Raw genomic sequence first — 14,829 nt, 5'->3', positions numbered from 1 at the left:
CAATGGGGTTTTTTGGCCAGGTGGGGTTTTTTTTTTTTTTTTTTTTTTTCTAGTATGATATTATTGGTACATAAAACTGACAGATTGGCCCAATAGTCATTAATGATTCTGGGCTAGACTGATAACAGCAGCTGACAATCAATCAATCAATCAATTAGAGAGAGGAGAACAGAGAACAACATGGACAGTGGCAAAAATGAAAAGGTGGCGCAGAAAGAAATGCATCTATAAAGTGGCAAGTTCTTCAGGCAGACTGTGTAAAGGGTTAATAGGTAAGCTGAAAATCTCCACATAATGAATCTCACAGTAAGACAAGCACAGCAGGGTGAACATGTGGCTCTGTGTGTTTTATAGGAGGTGGACTTGATCAGGAGCATTCAGGCTCTTCTGAAGAAAACCGCAGCTCAGGTTGTCGCTCAGATCAAGTAAGTGTAAAACTGGTAACTGGCTCCTTTATGAGCACGGATCCAGTTGGTTTGAAGCGTCTCACTTTAGAAAACAGCATTCCTACGAGTTGATGGTTTCTGTGGGTCAGGAGGAACCGAAGCGCCCAGCAAACATTAGAGATGGACTGGTCTGATAAGTGTCAGGCCTACAGCTTTGACGACACCTGTGGGAGAAACAATAACATGAGTCCAGACACACAGCAGCATCCCAGTTCTGCCACCATGCAGGAGCAGTGAGTCTCACTCTGTAGAAACACCAGAGCTGTGTTCAACTTTTACACACAAGGTTCCCTCTTGTTTACCGCAGCGTTTCTACCCCCTCATCATGGACAAAGTTTACTCAAGACAACCTGTCCATGGCCCTGCAGGAGGATCATGCCACCAAGAGTCTCAGGTCAGAGTCACAATGGTTCGCCTTGCTGCCAGAGGGATTTTCTTCGACTGCTGAGAGCTCAGTGGCTGATGTTTTTGTTTGTCAGAATGCTTGTGGAGCAAATGCTGCAGGACACCACTGAGGATCTGAGAGTCCAATGCGCCAGTGTGGACCGAGCCTTCAGCCTGCGCTGTGAGGACCTTATTGAGGCCAAGACCCAGCTCGAGATGAAGCTGGCTCAGGTGGATGAGCAGACAGACAGAAGAAACAGACTGACAGGTGAAATGTGATTGACTGTTTTATTGTTCCCGTAGACTCTGGAGCAAATTGGTGCCCAGGAGAAGAACATTGAGGTCCTACAGCGGGCCGTCCACAACAAGGAGGCTCCACTGAGGGTGGCTCAGTCCAGACTCTACCTTCGCTCTCTCAGACCAAACATGGAGCTCTGCAGGGACCAACCCCAGCTCAGGTAGATGCACACAAACAGAAACGTCAGCATCATGTCACGTGTCCATGTCCTCATGTATGAACTGTGTCTGCAGTCTGGAGGGAGAAGTGAGGCAGATTGATGCCTCCTTGGAGTCTCTGAAGCAGAAGCTGAGTGAAGCCAGGAGCTCCCTGTCCCGTCTGGAGGAGTCAAGGATGGCTCTAGAGAAGGACATAAGCTGTAAAACCAATTCACTGTTTATTGAGAGGGAAAAGTGCATGATTCACCGTAAACGATACCCAACCGTCTCAGTGCTCTCAGGATACTGAACTTGACTACATAATTTGGGATGGTTCTGCTTGACAGTTTGAACAGTATCATGTGAAAAGTTAAAATCTTGGAACATTGTTTTATAACCCAAGTCTTATATCTCCACAACTTTATTCCTGACCTGTTTGTTGTTTTCCTAGAGGCTCCCACATATACTGTGTCGCCGTGACTCCATGAACAACGTCTGTAGAGAGTTGAAATTTCATAATCGAGGGTATCGATTTACGAAATTTATCTCAACAAATTCCTTCATTTCTCACAATTTCAGACATGGCATCAACAAACACGGAGGATGTGTGACACAGAGTATGGGTACTAAGTTTTAAAAATGTACCTTTGTCCGCTTTGAGTATGCAGGGGCTTCAACAGAGTGAAGTGTGCCTGAGTATCTGAGAGCCTTTAGTCTTCTTGATGCTGTTTGCTCATTATTGCTATATAACAAATGGCTAAAGTCTTCAAATAATTTTTTTTCTTCCACTTCACTACTTTGAACTGTTCTATGAAATATAAAATCACATTCCAATAAAAGTTTGTTTGTTTGTAACTTGACACATTGTGAAAAGGTTGATTTGGAGTGAGTACCTTTGGAAGGTGCTTTACTGAACCAGTCACTTTTTCATAGGTTAGAAAGATAGCTGTAAGACAGTAGTTTGAAAGCTTCCAGTTAGAAAGCTACGTCTGTTAGTTACCTGAAAACTTTTCCTAAGCTGTAATTGACAAGAAAGCACGTAAACATAATCTGTGCAGCAGCAGAACTTGGAGCTTGGAAATATCCTCCAGGATTTAGTTTTTTACTATGGCATCTTCAGCCAAAATCTCTCAGGCTGCTGCTTCCTGCTGCTGTCTCCTCATCTCTCTGAGTAGCTTCTCACCTTCAAAGGAAAATTTTTACATAAAATGTCAAAAGAGCTTGTAGTTTGCAACCTACTGATGAATATAATCTTCCTTACAGTACTGGTGTTAATCTAAGTGGATCCATCCATAGCATCCAAATGCTATATAAATGCACAGCATTTCAGATTCTAGGGAATATTGGGAATTTGAAACCTATCTCGATTCAAAATAGAAAAACATACAAAAAAAAAAAAAAATATATATATATATATATATATATATATATATATATATATATATATAAAAACTGACAACTTAGTCAATCTTTAAGGAAGTTTAAACTTTTGTGTTGTGCAGTTTGACAAACTTCAAAAAAAAAAAGAGTAAATCCCACGTTTAAATCCAGCTGTGCTTGAAGAAGTCTTCTGAAGACTGCGCCATAAATATTTCTCTCCACTAGAGGGAGCTATCTAGCTTCAATATGCTTTCTGCTTTTCCTGGACGGCTTCAACTTGTCTTTGTCTTTAGAAGAAGCATTAAAGTATACAACACAAACACAACTATAAGATGTGGAAAAAGACGGGAGTTTACATCTGATCACAGTGACGTGTGTGTTGTACAGTGAGCTGACTGTAATCACTACATTAAATACAACTAATTTGCTCATTTGCAGTTTGGGCTACAAAATGTATTTGCTAGGTTTAATGTGCTAGGTTTCACCTGTAGATTAAGGTCTACAGGTGAAACCTAGCACATTAAAAGCACATTAACTGATGGAGGGTCTTCTTTGTCCAAGAACTCTCTGAGAAATAATTTGTCTCTATTCTTAGAAAGGTTCTGCAGTAACTCAGGAGGTGCCACGACTGAGGATGTTATGAAACTCAGCCTCAGCCACACAGGCACAGTGTAGTTATCAGTGCAGGTTGCTACTGAGCACATCTTATGCCACCCCTAAACATTAGTAAGATGCATTGCCATGGATATACATGCAATAGTTTGTAAGTGATTAAAAGGTTAAGAAACTCAAGGGTGAAATTTCACAGTTTATTGAGACTCAGGGGCTTTGTAAAAGTCTGAACAAGTAAATAAAGGGACAAAAGCCAAATTTGCAATCTTTTATAATTTAGGCTCATATGTTGCACACGTGGCCGGCCCATTAGTGGTCGGTGTAAAACTTTATGCAGATAAGGTTTCACAGGGGTGCTCTAGTTATTCTACTCATAATAACAAGAAAAAGCAAGCCAGTCTATTTTGCTTGCAGCTTTTTAACACATAGATTTCACGGTTGAGTTTCCTTCTTGCTGATTTTCTTTTAAAGAGCAGTCTGCAAGGGAAAGCAGAAACGTGCAACTGAGATGAGAGGGACAGAAGTGCTCAAGTGAATAAAAATGGGAGGGATTGATGAAGTTGCAAAATGTGAGGGAGTGACAGAAAAAGAAAGAGGGAGGGAAAAGAGAAGAACAGAAAGACAAGCAGGACCAAAGTCCCAGTTTCCTCTCCCTTCTTTCTCCCAGTGACTCCAAGGTGAGATCAGCAGATTGGTGAGTTCCACCTCAGCACTTTGCTGTCTGCTTTCTTTTCTTCAACTTTTCTCAAAACGGTAGGAAGAATCATGCAGAGCAATACATAAGTAATATTTAAAATTATGCTTTTAATCAGCTTAATTTATCACTTCTGATTGACCAGAGCATTTCTTTACATCTCGAATGTTTTATCACTTCTCACTGACCAAAGCATTTCTTTACAGTTCGAATGTTTTTTGTTTTTTTTTGTTGTTTTTTTTATGTGTGAGAACATTTTTTTTATGACAGTGTTTATTTGCTTTTGTCTCTGTTGGCTAAATGCGAGCAGCTAAACTTGAGGGTTTGTGGGAAGCCAGAGTTTCCGCTGGCTGGATGAAGAGACTACTTTTAGCTTCGGTTATTACACCCTGCGCCCTGACTGGTCCAGACCTCTAAGGCATCTTATTGTCCTTTATTTGACCGATTATTTAAAGAAAAAAAAAACACAAACCATAAATCTCTCAACTTATTGTAGAGTGAACCATTAAGGCTTTAAGGGGAAAAGTTTCTAATTATATGTTTGCCAGGGTGTGGAATGTCAGCTTCATGTCTGTGCGTGATTTTCAGGATTTTTGTGGTGAAATTTATTTGGGGTCTCAACCTTTTTTTTTTTTCTTTTTTTTTCCCTGTCACATTTTCATCATCCCTCCTTCTCTCCCCCATCTGCGTCTCTGTCCCCGCAGCAAGCATGCTGTCCCTCAGCTCCCTGTCCATCCTCCTCGTCCTGCTTTTCCTCCACCCCTCACAGCTGTCTGCGCAGGAAGTGCAGATACGTCTCGCGGGCGTGGGTCGACGGAACGCAAACGAGGGACGTGTGGAGGTGCTCTACAACGGATCCTGGGGCACGGTGTGCGACGACGAGGTGGATATTAAACTTGCCAACGTGCTGTGCCGGCAGCTGGGCTTCCAGCGCAGCTTCACCTGGGCTCACAGTGCCAAGTTCGGCCAAGGACAAGGTAAGGGCAAACAGAAGCAAGTAAGCTCCTCACCCAGCACTGCCTTTAAAAAGCGTCCACATGCAAACTTTCCAGATTTGTCACGTGATAACCACAGGTTTTAATGAGTTTTATTACTTTATGCATGACAAGGTTGGGCAGATTTGTCAGGTAGAAGAGAAATGATGCATAGTTTTAAACATTTCTGTGCAGCTTTTGCTTAACTAGACGTCCGCTCTTCTCTGAGCACAAAAGTCTTGCCGTGACTGCTTGCCAACTTGCCAGTTGGATTTGGAGCTGGACTTTAACTTGGCTGTTCTAAAACATTAATGAGCTTTGATCTAAACCACTCCTTTGTATCCACTGTGGCTGCATGTTTATAGTCGCTGCTGGATCGTGAGCCACTGGTCTATTCCAGGGGCTTTTGCAGCAGTCCTCTTCCACCATATTTCTGCCTTTCACTTTTCCATTGTAAATTTCCACCAGTCTCCTTTTACCTGCTGAAGATTGCTATAGCCCCCAACATTATGATGTTACCCCTGCCGTGTTTTACAGGGGGGTGTTGGGTTCAGGGTGAAGAGCTGTTATAATTTCTCCCACACACAGCTTCTTGCTGCTTTGGCCAAGACATTTAATTTTGGTTTCAGCCAACCAGAGCCCTTCCTTCTGCATATTTGCCATGTCCTCCTCACGGTTCGTGGTGAACTCTTACCAGGATTTCTTTTGCCAATGGCTTTATTCTTATTCCCATTCGCTTATTAAGATCTGATTGGTGGAATGGAGTGGATCTTTTTGGCTGCTTCTCTGATTAATGCTCTCCTTATCTAGGGTGGCCATGTCTTGGTAGGTTTGCACTTTGTCCAATAGAATGTCTGCTTTCAGGTTATTTGTTGAACAGAACTCCCTGAGATTTTCAAAGCTGAAGGAATTGTTTCATAGCCTAACCCTGCTCTAAAACTGTCATGATAACACCGGTGTCCTCATGGACCCAATGAGACGTTTTGGCGGTGATGGTTAAGAGGATAAGCTTCTGCCCAACTTCCCAACAGAAAATCTTCTGTGTCCCTTGGTCTTCACTATGCCGATTGTTCTCGTTCTAACCATTGAGGGCTTCAAAGAACAAGACATTTGAATTAGGATTGAGAACTTACATTCAAGTCAATGGGTCCATGAGTACACTTTTGTCTCTTCTTCATGTCATGTTTTGAAGGTGACCGTTAAATAACACAGAGTATATTATAGTCGATATGAACCCCTTAACTGTTCAGGCTCCAACACACTTTGCCCAAAGCCAAACAGTCGATGCGCAGTCATGTGGTTTGGGACCACTCACATTAGCACACACCTTTCATGACACCACTTCCACTTCAGTATTTGTCCTGTTACTACTCGACGGGGTTCTCACTCCCTCCCCGCATCTTCTCTTTTGCTTTTACAAAACGGCCATGGAGCTAGCGCCACACTTTTCTGCAGACAGCCTCCTCCGTGAACAACAGCGACAGTTAAGGGGTTAAAAACGTTCTGAAAAACATGAGTTGTCTTTCATGCATATTACACCTATATAAATCACATACCGTCCTAATAAAACAGTGTTATAAACTGTGAAGAGGTATGAATGTTTTAACATTGCACTGTATTTGTTTGTTTTTTTAATGAATGATGTTTTATCTCATAGGTCGTATCTGGTTAGACACTGTGCGCTGTCAGGGCTCAGAGACCTCTGTTGCTCAGTGTCAGTTCAGAGGTTGGGGAATCAATGACTGCGAGCACTCTGAAGACTTGGGTGTCATTTGCAGCCCAGAAAGAAGACCTGGATTCCCCCCTGCCATTTTAGAAGAGACAGCCTCATCTTCAGGTCAAAGGCCAAGCCAGCAGAGGCAAAGAAACTCGCCACCACCGCCGGTGCAACCTGCAACCCCGGCAAACTCTTACTCAGCAAGAGGCCACGAGATTGCCCTTCATCGCAGCACGTCCTCTGCCCGTCGCAACAGCGTCTCGCCCCGGGAAAACGGCCACGAGATTCAGATCTCAAGGCGAAATCGAGGCGGCTCGAGAGCAAGCCAGCAGGTCAGCCCACCGCTGCCGCGAGGCCACCAGCTGCCCTCGCGCCTCGCAAACAGCGACGCCTACAGGCAGAGGCAGGAGGCGGCGAGGGCAAATTCACAGGCCGTGAGGCGCGAGCCTGGAGTGCAGGCGAACAGGCAGCCACAACCTCAACCTCCCGCCCAGATCCACTCTGACCGGAGGAGCGACAGGGATCAGCAGCTGAGCGGAAACCATGTGGAACCAGACCCAGTTTATCCAGACGTGGATTTGGAGACCGATGTTCAATACACACAGGTGAAGACACACACTCGCAGCCATGTAACACACCCAGTCTGGTTTGGTACCAATTTCAACTGAAATGTCATTTGCGGTGCTGCAGCCCAGCAAGCATATATATAATTAGAGACATACCTAAAACCTCAAGCTTCTCCAGATACACTTCTCGGGCACCGAGACGTTCTGAAGTTTAGCCTAACCACCGGTGGCTCGTCTTCTGAAGGAAACATCTCGGATTAGAGGAAATTGAGCCGTTTGTCATTCACGCTCGCATATTTTCCCCTGTCTTCCACTTGCGGGCATGAAATTTTCTCACCAGTTTGTAAGCACCCTGACACGTTTCACAAACTATGCGTTCACTGTTAGTTTCCTTCCTGCTGCCCAGAGCACGGCATGTGGCTGATTAGAGAAGGTGATGACTAAGGCGCGTTATCGTTTTTGTTGTTGTTGTTTTTGTGGCGATTGCGTGCCGTCCGCTGCCGTTTGTTGAAATAAAGCAACAACGGCTCGCGTGAGAGGGAGTTTTTATTGCCTCACCCTGGTGCCTCACTGAAAACGTTGAGGTCAGAGTCCTAAAAGATATATATATATAGAGAGAGAGAGACAAAGTTATATAGTACGATAAAAAATATCTACTTATTTGCTTAAAAACCCCCCACAGGGATCTGAAAGGATTTACCTGGAGGAGGCTCGTCTTCGGCCCGTGCTGTCCGGCAACCATGGTGGTCTGGTGACAGAAGGAGTCCTGGAAGTGAAGCATGCTGGGAAGTGGCGTCATGTGTGCAACAAGGGATGGGACCTGAGCAGCAGCCGTGTCGTATGCGGCATGCTGGGGTTTCCGGCAGCTGAGTCGTTTGACCAAAATCCTTATAGGTAAGTATGTGAGAGTGGGCGGCACAGACGAGGTCGTGGAAAGGAGGCATCGGTAGAAACTTTTATTTCCTAAAGGTCTATTTTATGAAGAAGGGATGTGAGGTTACAGTCCGAGTCCGGTTTGCTGGTTCAGTGTAGTAGAGGTCAACTGAAGCAGCTGTCATTTGTCCAACCGCACTTGGCATGTCATGTCCACAGTGACATTACTAAGGTCCATCTGTCCGCCAGGTCTGCCTCCCTCGTCAACCTCATCTCAGACCTTTAAAATAGCTCTTCAAAGCATATAATTAATGTCAGAGTCAGACGGTAAAATTATCATCCGTCTCGTGATGTGTCTTTGCATACGCAGTGCTGCAAAAAACCTCTTGGTTTTTACATGTTTCAGATCATCAAACAAGCTTTCTTATAAGACACATGTAATGCATTTCATTTATTAAATAAATATTCAACTCAAACCAGCCCTGTGTGGAAGGGTAATTGCCCCTAAAACCTAATTACTGGTTAAGTGCCCTTGGGCTGCAGCAACTACCATTTCTGAGGCTTTTAAATCACTGTGGATGAATTTAGATCCACTCTTCTATGCAGAGTTGTTTTATTTTACATATTTCGGTATTTATGGCCTACTAAAGGTGGCCTAGTCAATAGATTTTGACTAGGCAACTGCAAAACCTTCAATTGTTTTGTTATTGATCCATTCAGAGCTGAATTTGTAGGCGTGCTTCTGCCGCTGCATCTCCCAAATTTGCTTAACCTTAAGGTCACAAGCAGATAGCAAGACTTTCAGCTTTAGGGTTTTTTGCTATAGAACATAATTTCTTGCTTTAATGATGATGACAAGTCACTGACATCCTGAAGAAGCAAAGCAGCCCCAGACCACCGTCATATTTAAATGTATATGATGTTCTTTTTTGTGGAAAGCACGTTATAAAAAGCTTTGCTTTTGTCTCATTAGTCAATAAAATCAGTTTTTGAAAGTCTTGGGGGGGGGGGTCATCTAGCCTGGTTAAAAAAAAAAGCAGCCTCTTGTTCTACACTTTGCTTTGCTAATGAATTAGCCAATGTTAATTCAATATTTGGAAGCTTGTCAACATAGAGCAGACCATATAATGAATATAATTCTAGAACAGCAAAGAAAATTGCTGGCCAAGTTGAAATTCTACCAAAGGAATCCAAGTCAATGGGAGAAAGCCCAGCCTGAGCCCATGAAGCGAGATTAGAATCGGGCAGAATAATGCAGGAAGCCGATGGCCAGGTTAGATATCATCGTGGGTTTTGGCAAATGTGAGACGAGCCTTTGTGTTCTTTTCGGTCATCTTCACCTTGATCCCTCCCATGGATGCCGTTTTTGCCCACCAAGTCTTATTACCTAAAGCTGAGTTATGTAATTTTCACAAAAAATATATATATTTTTTACATATTTGTTAAAATTATCACTATGTCATGACAGTATGAGATGTGGAAAAAAAAAATCCAGCTCCTCTGCCTTCTCCCAGTGATAACTACAGAAACACACAGAGTTGGGAGGAGTGCTGTCAATCCCCCTCATGTATGCGCTGCTCATCCTCACCAATTGCCGTTGACAGAGCTAATGTTAAGGCTAGTTAGCATTAGCTGAGCTAATGCTAACTAGCTCAGCATTAGCTGAAAACAGTAGAGTTTTCCTGCAACAGTAAGTTGTTTCTCCGCCTTTAGCACATTGAGCGGTGTGTAGAAGAGGGTGATTGACAGCACTAAGACCCTCCTCCTGGCTCTTATTAATTGTTTTTGGTGCATTTCTTCAGACAGAAACAGTAATACTTCTATCCTTCCACAGATTATCTGTATAATATTATACCATCAATACTTTGCGACACTTTGAACAAATATGTAAAAAAGCTTTTTTTTTAATTAAAAAAGTCACATACCACAGCTTTGATCTTGAACAATGACTTTTTACTTAGGCATGTGAAGTAGGCAAGTATTTAAAAGTTGTCCCCATGATCAGCTGCAGAGAACAACAGCTTAGGTGAAAAGAATGTGTTGTCAGGGCAACGATTAGTCATCCGCTGGAAAACTTTAAATTGCAGTTCATCACAAGTCACGTCTGTGAAACAGCTAACAGAAGAGGCGCTCGGATCAGATTAAACCTTCAATGGGCAAAAGCTGATTTGCTGGATTCAAAAGCATACCACATTTATAGATTTTTTTACGTAATAAGCAAATAAAATTTCCTATTTGTTTCCTTCTGTTTCACTACTCCAATATCCAAAGTTGTGCATGAGCATGTGACTAAACCATGAGTGTGCACCGAGAGCCGTGACGAGATTTTTCTGCTCATAACCCTCCTGTTATCCGTCTAAGCACAATCATTTGCTCCACTAATAGCATCGAGTGGGTATGTCAATATTTTTATGTGCATAACCCTTTTTTAATCTGTCTGCTTTCAAGCTCGAATACCCAATGAGCACCTACACAAACGTTCAAAGCCCTTAAAAACATACCGTCGACAACCCTGACACCTCACTTACGCCCACATGTTAATACATCCCCAACTATTTCCAAAACCGTGCCCCAAGTACACACACAAATTTGCATGCAAACACACAGAAGCAAACACAGCCCTCCATGAGTCTGTCTGCCCACAGAGGTCTTTTTTAGGGCTCGGCTAACAGGAGGACTGCACTGACCGCTGGTCTGCAAAGTACCATATGTCTCTCCGTGTGAGAGGCCAATAATTACCCCTTGTGTCCTGAGGAGCAGAAAACAAGCAGCTTCTCCTCAGCTGCCCCATGAAAACACACCATAAAGTGTCTCATAAAACTATTTGTTTGGATCCGTGCGGCCATCTTGATCAGGATTCTCTGGAAGAAGATCCCAATGGATCTTTTCTGGTTTAAAAAAAATAAAAAAGCTAAGCAAACAAACAGATGAGGATGTTGGTTGGATGGTGAGAGAAAATATGTCTGGATTTATTAAGCTTGCCGGTCTACTTGTGTTGCCGAGCAGTCAGTTTAGGAATAGTAAATAGTAGGAATATCAGTTATGACCTCATTGAGTTTTGTAGTAAAATAAATGTAATGCCTGCATAACGAACACATTCCACAAATGCCTCAGAATCACCCAGAGAAACATCACAGATTGTGCCAAAAACCAATCCAGCAGCTTGTATAAAAACTGAGTAAGGGAACAAACTGTGTTTGTTTTTTTGTCAACCTCCACCTCATCTGGGAAATGACTGGAGCAAATATTTTTCCCCCAACAGTAAACATGTGAAGGGGGTTAAAAAGATTTTTTTTTTTTTTTTACCAGAGAAGGATCCGAAACATCAGGTTAATCAGATACTTGGACTGGACGTAGGAGCAGTGTAGCTCGTCTCTTTCTTCCAGTCTGGAGTAATTCATGCTTCCTTGTTAATTTTTCTTCCACAAAGACAACTTTCTTTAATGAACAAAACCCAAAAGTCATTACAAATGACAGAATCTTAAAATCTCGCTGCTGTGCTGTAATCTTGCATCAGTCTGAAAGTGACCTGGATTTCAGGCACTTTAAGAGAGCGCCCTCAAGTGGCAGCATGTGAAATACGTAAGTACAGTTGAAACCAGATATTTACACACACTGAATAAAAAAACACAAAAACATTTTTTTTTCTCACTGTCTGAAGTTAAATCAGACCAAACATTTCTTTTTTTTTAGCTTAGGTAAAATTACCAAAATTATTTATATTTGCTACATGCCAGAAAACTTATCGAGAAATTTGTTTGTTTGTTTGTTTGTTTGTTTGTTTGTTTGTTTTGTAGTTTTCCTCAAATTCAAAAGTCTGCATACATTTGGTTGGATAATTGTCACTTAAAATGTATGATTGGATCAAAGCTTTTGGTTTTCCTTCAACAAGCTTCTGAACTTTTTTTGGTGTGGCCATCACAAAGCCCCAATCTCAGTCCTATGGAGATGTTGTGGGAAGATCTAAAAATGTGTGTGTGTGCGTGTGTGTGTGTGTGTGTGCGTGCGTGTGTGTGTGTATGTGTGTGTACGTGTGCGCGCGTGTGTGAGTGAGTTGGCCTCCAAAATGGAGGCCAGCTCTGTCAGGAGAAATGGACCAGAAGCTTGTGGAAGGAAACCCCAAAAGGGTTAACCCAAGTCAAACAGTTTAAAAGACCAAATGTTGGTAAACTTCTGAATTCAAGAAAAGTTGCAACAAAAAAAAAAAAAAAAAAAAAAAAAAAAAAAAAATTAAATGTTCCCGCCAAATTTTCTGGCTTTTAGCAAATAGAAATAATTTTGCTAATTCTAACTAAGCTAAATCTGATTAAACAACAGACTGAGAAGAAAAAATAAAAATTTTGTCTTTTTATTCAATGTATGTAAATATTTGGTTTCAACTGCAGATAACACAACATAATAGTGTACTTAAATGTAACATAGTTTTTATTTGTAAATAAATCAAAATCCATTTTCTTTAGCTTCAAAATTGTGCACTGCTTTATGTTGCTCTAATTCACTGAATCTGAATAAAATACGTTTGTGGCCTTACCTTGGCAACATGTGAAAGAGTTCAAAGGGTACGAGATGACTTGTAAGGAGACGTTACGAGTCAGGACAGGAACCTTGAAGCCAATTATGGTTAAGCTTTATGGTGAGCGCGTGGGTTAGCTGAACAGCAATTTACCAAATTTAGTTTTCAAAAGGTGGGGAAGCAGCTTTGTTGTTTATCACCTTTATTTGACCTGCAGTCAGACAATAATGCAGTCAATATGTTTACAATGCACAACAACAAATAAAAGGTCAGAAAAATACCGCCGGTGGAGAACCAGTTCATTTGAAATCAGAATGTTTCAGATCAGTGCATATTATCACGTCTTCCTTCCCTCTGGCCAAGTGCTTAGTGCAACAAACTGCTTTAATTCTGCCAGACGAATCTATTAGACACTCTGTACTGTCAGCACTTCCCTCTCTGCCTCTCTCTTTTCTGGTGTAATGGATCCCTTTGTCTTTGACTGCTAACTCCTCTCATTTTTACAGATGTTTTATTGTCCCGCTTTTTACTGCACACACACACACGCACGCACGCACACACACACACACACACACACACACACACACACAAACACTAAATTCATTTCCCAGCTCCATTGTTTCATAACTTTCATGATCTCTTTGAAGCTTATAGTAACTTCATCAGCTTCTCCCAATCCAGTTCCACTTCACCCTGATTAAATTACCGCCTTTCTTATGGAAAGAGCATCATTGGGACCCCTTTCAGTTTCTGCCGCTCTAGAGAGGGTGGGGATGGATGAAGGGTCCTTGTGGAGCGAGAACGGAAACCTCCCATGAGCCGATTGTCCCTGAATTTGTGCAGAGGTTTGTAATAACAGATTATCTTCAGCTTCTTGTGAGTCAGCGTTTCGTTCCACTGTGGCTTCTCGCATTGTGTTGTTAGAATTTCATTAAAACCCAATCGAGCCTATGATCCTATGAAACAAGAGAGTCTTCCCCAGACTGCTCTGTTCCAAACCTTTATACAGCTCTTTATTGTTCTCCAATAAAACTGCCAGATCAAGTCAGTTTCAATCTGTTCCCAACCCATCAAGAGAGCGTCCCACAGTCGTTTGGTTCTCAGAAGCCGAAAGACAGCTCCAAACCAACAGCACTTACTTACTTCTCCCTTTTACAAAAAAGATGGACTTTTCCAATAAAAGCTGGAGGGGTCGGTCTTGCATCACATGCGCCGTGTTTCCCAGCGAGCTTTCATGGCGTTTGGTTACAGCCTTGACTTTAAAGAGCTTTGTTTACAAGGAGAGAAGTCAGGGGGGAGTAGATATGTACGTGCATATTTCCCTGTCTGCTGTGTGTGAACCAACATGCTACTGCTGGACCACAAGGCAGACACTGCCAAGCAGAGCAGGCAATTATATGGGTAGCACTTTCACCCCTTTTCCCCTGCCTCCAAACCATGAACCAACACCCCCACACAGTCTGTCTCTCTTACTTTGATTTATCGCCATGTTGTGCACGGCTTTAAATGGTGCAAACACGCACACACACACGCACGCAGAGAAATATGGCTCTCTCACATAATCCCATGCAAACAGATGCTGAAACAAACGCACCACTTGCATATATAGCTTTGACTCAGTGAATTTCATGTGGCACCTTCCGAGATCCACCCACAACGCTTTTTGCTTTTACTGAGGAAAAAGCAAAAAATGGAACAACCCCCTTCCCCACCTCCATAAAATTAATAGGCTAAACTGCAGTACTAATATCCTAAAATACCGCATCACAAAAGCCATTTTCTGACCTAATTTTACTCTTGAACTAGAAATAGATGGAAACGTCTTTTCTAGCACCTGCAGCTGCACGGCTGTACGCACTGTGCGTGTCTGTGTGCGTCTGTGGGGGTGGGCACGTGTACGTCCTAAACCTAAATGTTAACGGTCTGTTTACTGTTGTTAATTTGGCAACTTGGCGCTCTTTCCGTTAGCTAAATGTGACAATGTAGTGAAGCTAGCTAAAAATGAATAGGCGAAGTTTTAACCCTCCCGTAGTTCACGTAGTCGACTCACCTGAGCTTTTTACCGTGTGCACTGTTCTGGCGGAGTTGCTGGTTTAACAGCTTTTTGTGTGTGTGTGTGTGTGTGTGTGTGTGTGTGGGGGTGTGTGTGTGTGTGTGTGTGTGTGTGTGTGTGTGTGTGTGTGTGTGTGTGTGTGTGCGAACACCGGAGCTCTGGCGGCACGCGCTCTTGCGCGG

The 14,829-nt window shown here is 42.6% G+C and overlaps 2 protein-coding genes across 2 annotated transcripts in view; both read left to right on the top strand.

The window, feature by feature from the left end:
- Positions 1-165: 165 nt before the first annotated feature.
- tekt4 (tektin 4) lies at positions 166-2,121 on the top strand. Its single transcript, XM_015021863.1, has 7 exons — positions 166-272; positions 355-425; positions 536-679; positions 754-840; positions 926-1,061; positions 1,134-1,288; positions 1,362-2,121. The coding sequence occupies exons 3-7, from the start codon at positions 567-569 to the stop codon at positions 1,573-1,575; spliced, it is 705 nt and encodes a 234-aa protein (XP_014877349.1). The 5' UTR covers positions 166-272; positions 355-425; positions 536-566; the 3' UTR covers positions 1,576-2,121.
- Positions 2,122-3,849: 1,728 nt separating this feature from the next.
- The window catches only part of LOC106939472 (lysyl oxidase homolog 4-like), a 37,513-nt gene continuing 26,533 nt past the window's right edge, over positions 3,850-14,829 (top strand). Inside the window, exons 1-4 of the mRNA XM_015021871.1 lie at positions 3,850-3,951; positions 4,656-4,928; positions 6,583-7,247; positions 7,891-8,102. Of these exons, the coding sequence (XP_014877357.1) occupies positions 4,661-4,928; positions 6,583-7,247; positions 7,891-8,102 (1,145 nt within the window). The 5' untranslated portion in view covers positions 3,850-3,951; positions 4,656-4,660. The remainder of the gene's footprint in view (positions 3,952-4,655; positions 4,929-6,582; positions 7,248-7,890; positions 8,103-14,829) is intronic.

The sequence above is a fragment of the Poecilia latipinna genome, unplaced genomic scaffold (genome assembly GCF_001443285.1).
Source record: "Poecilia latipinna isolate Pla-1442-1.1 unplaced genomic scaffold, P_latipinna-1.0 Scaffold2883, whole genome shotgun sequence".
Classification (NCBI taxonomy): Eukaryota; Metazoa; Chordata; class Actinopteri; order Cyprinodontiformes; family Poeciliidae; genus Poecilia; species Poecilia latipinna.
This window is presented reverse-complemented; position numbering and strand designations above follow the sequence as displayed.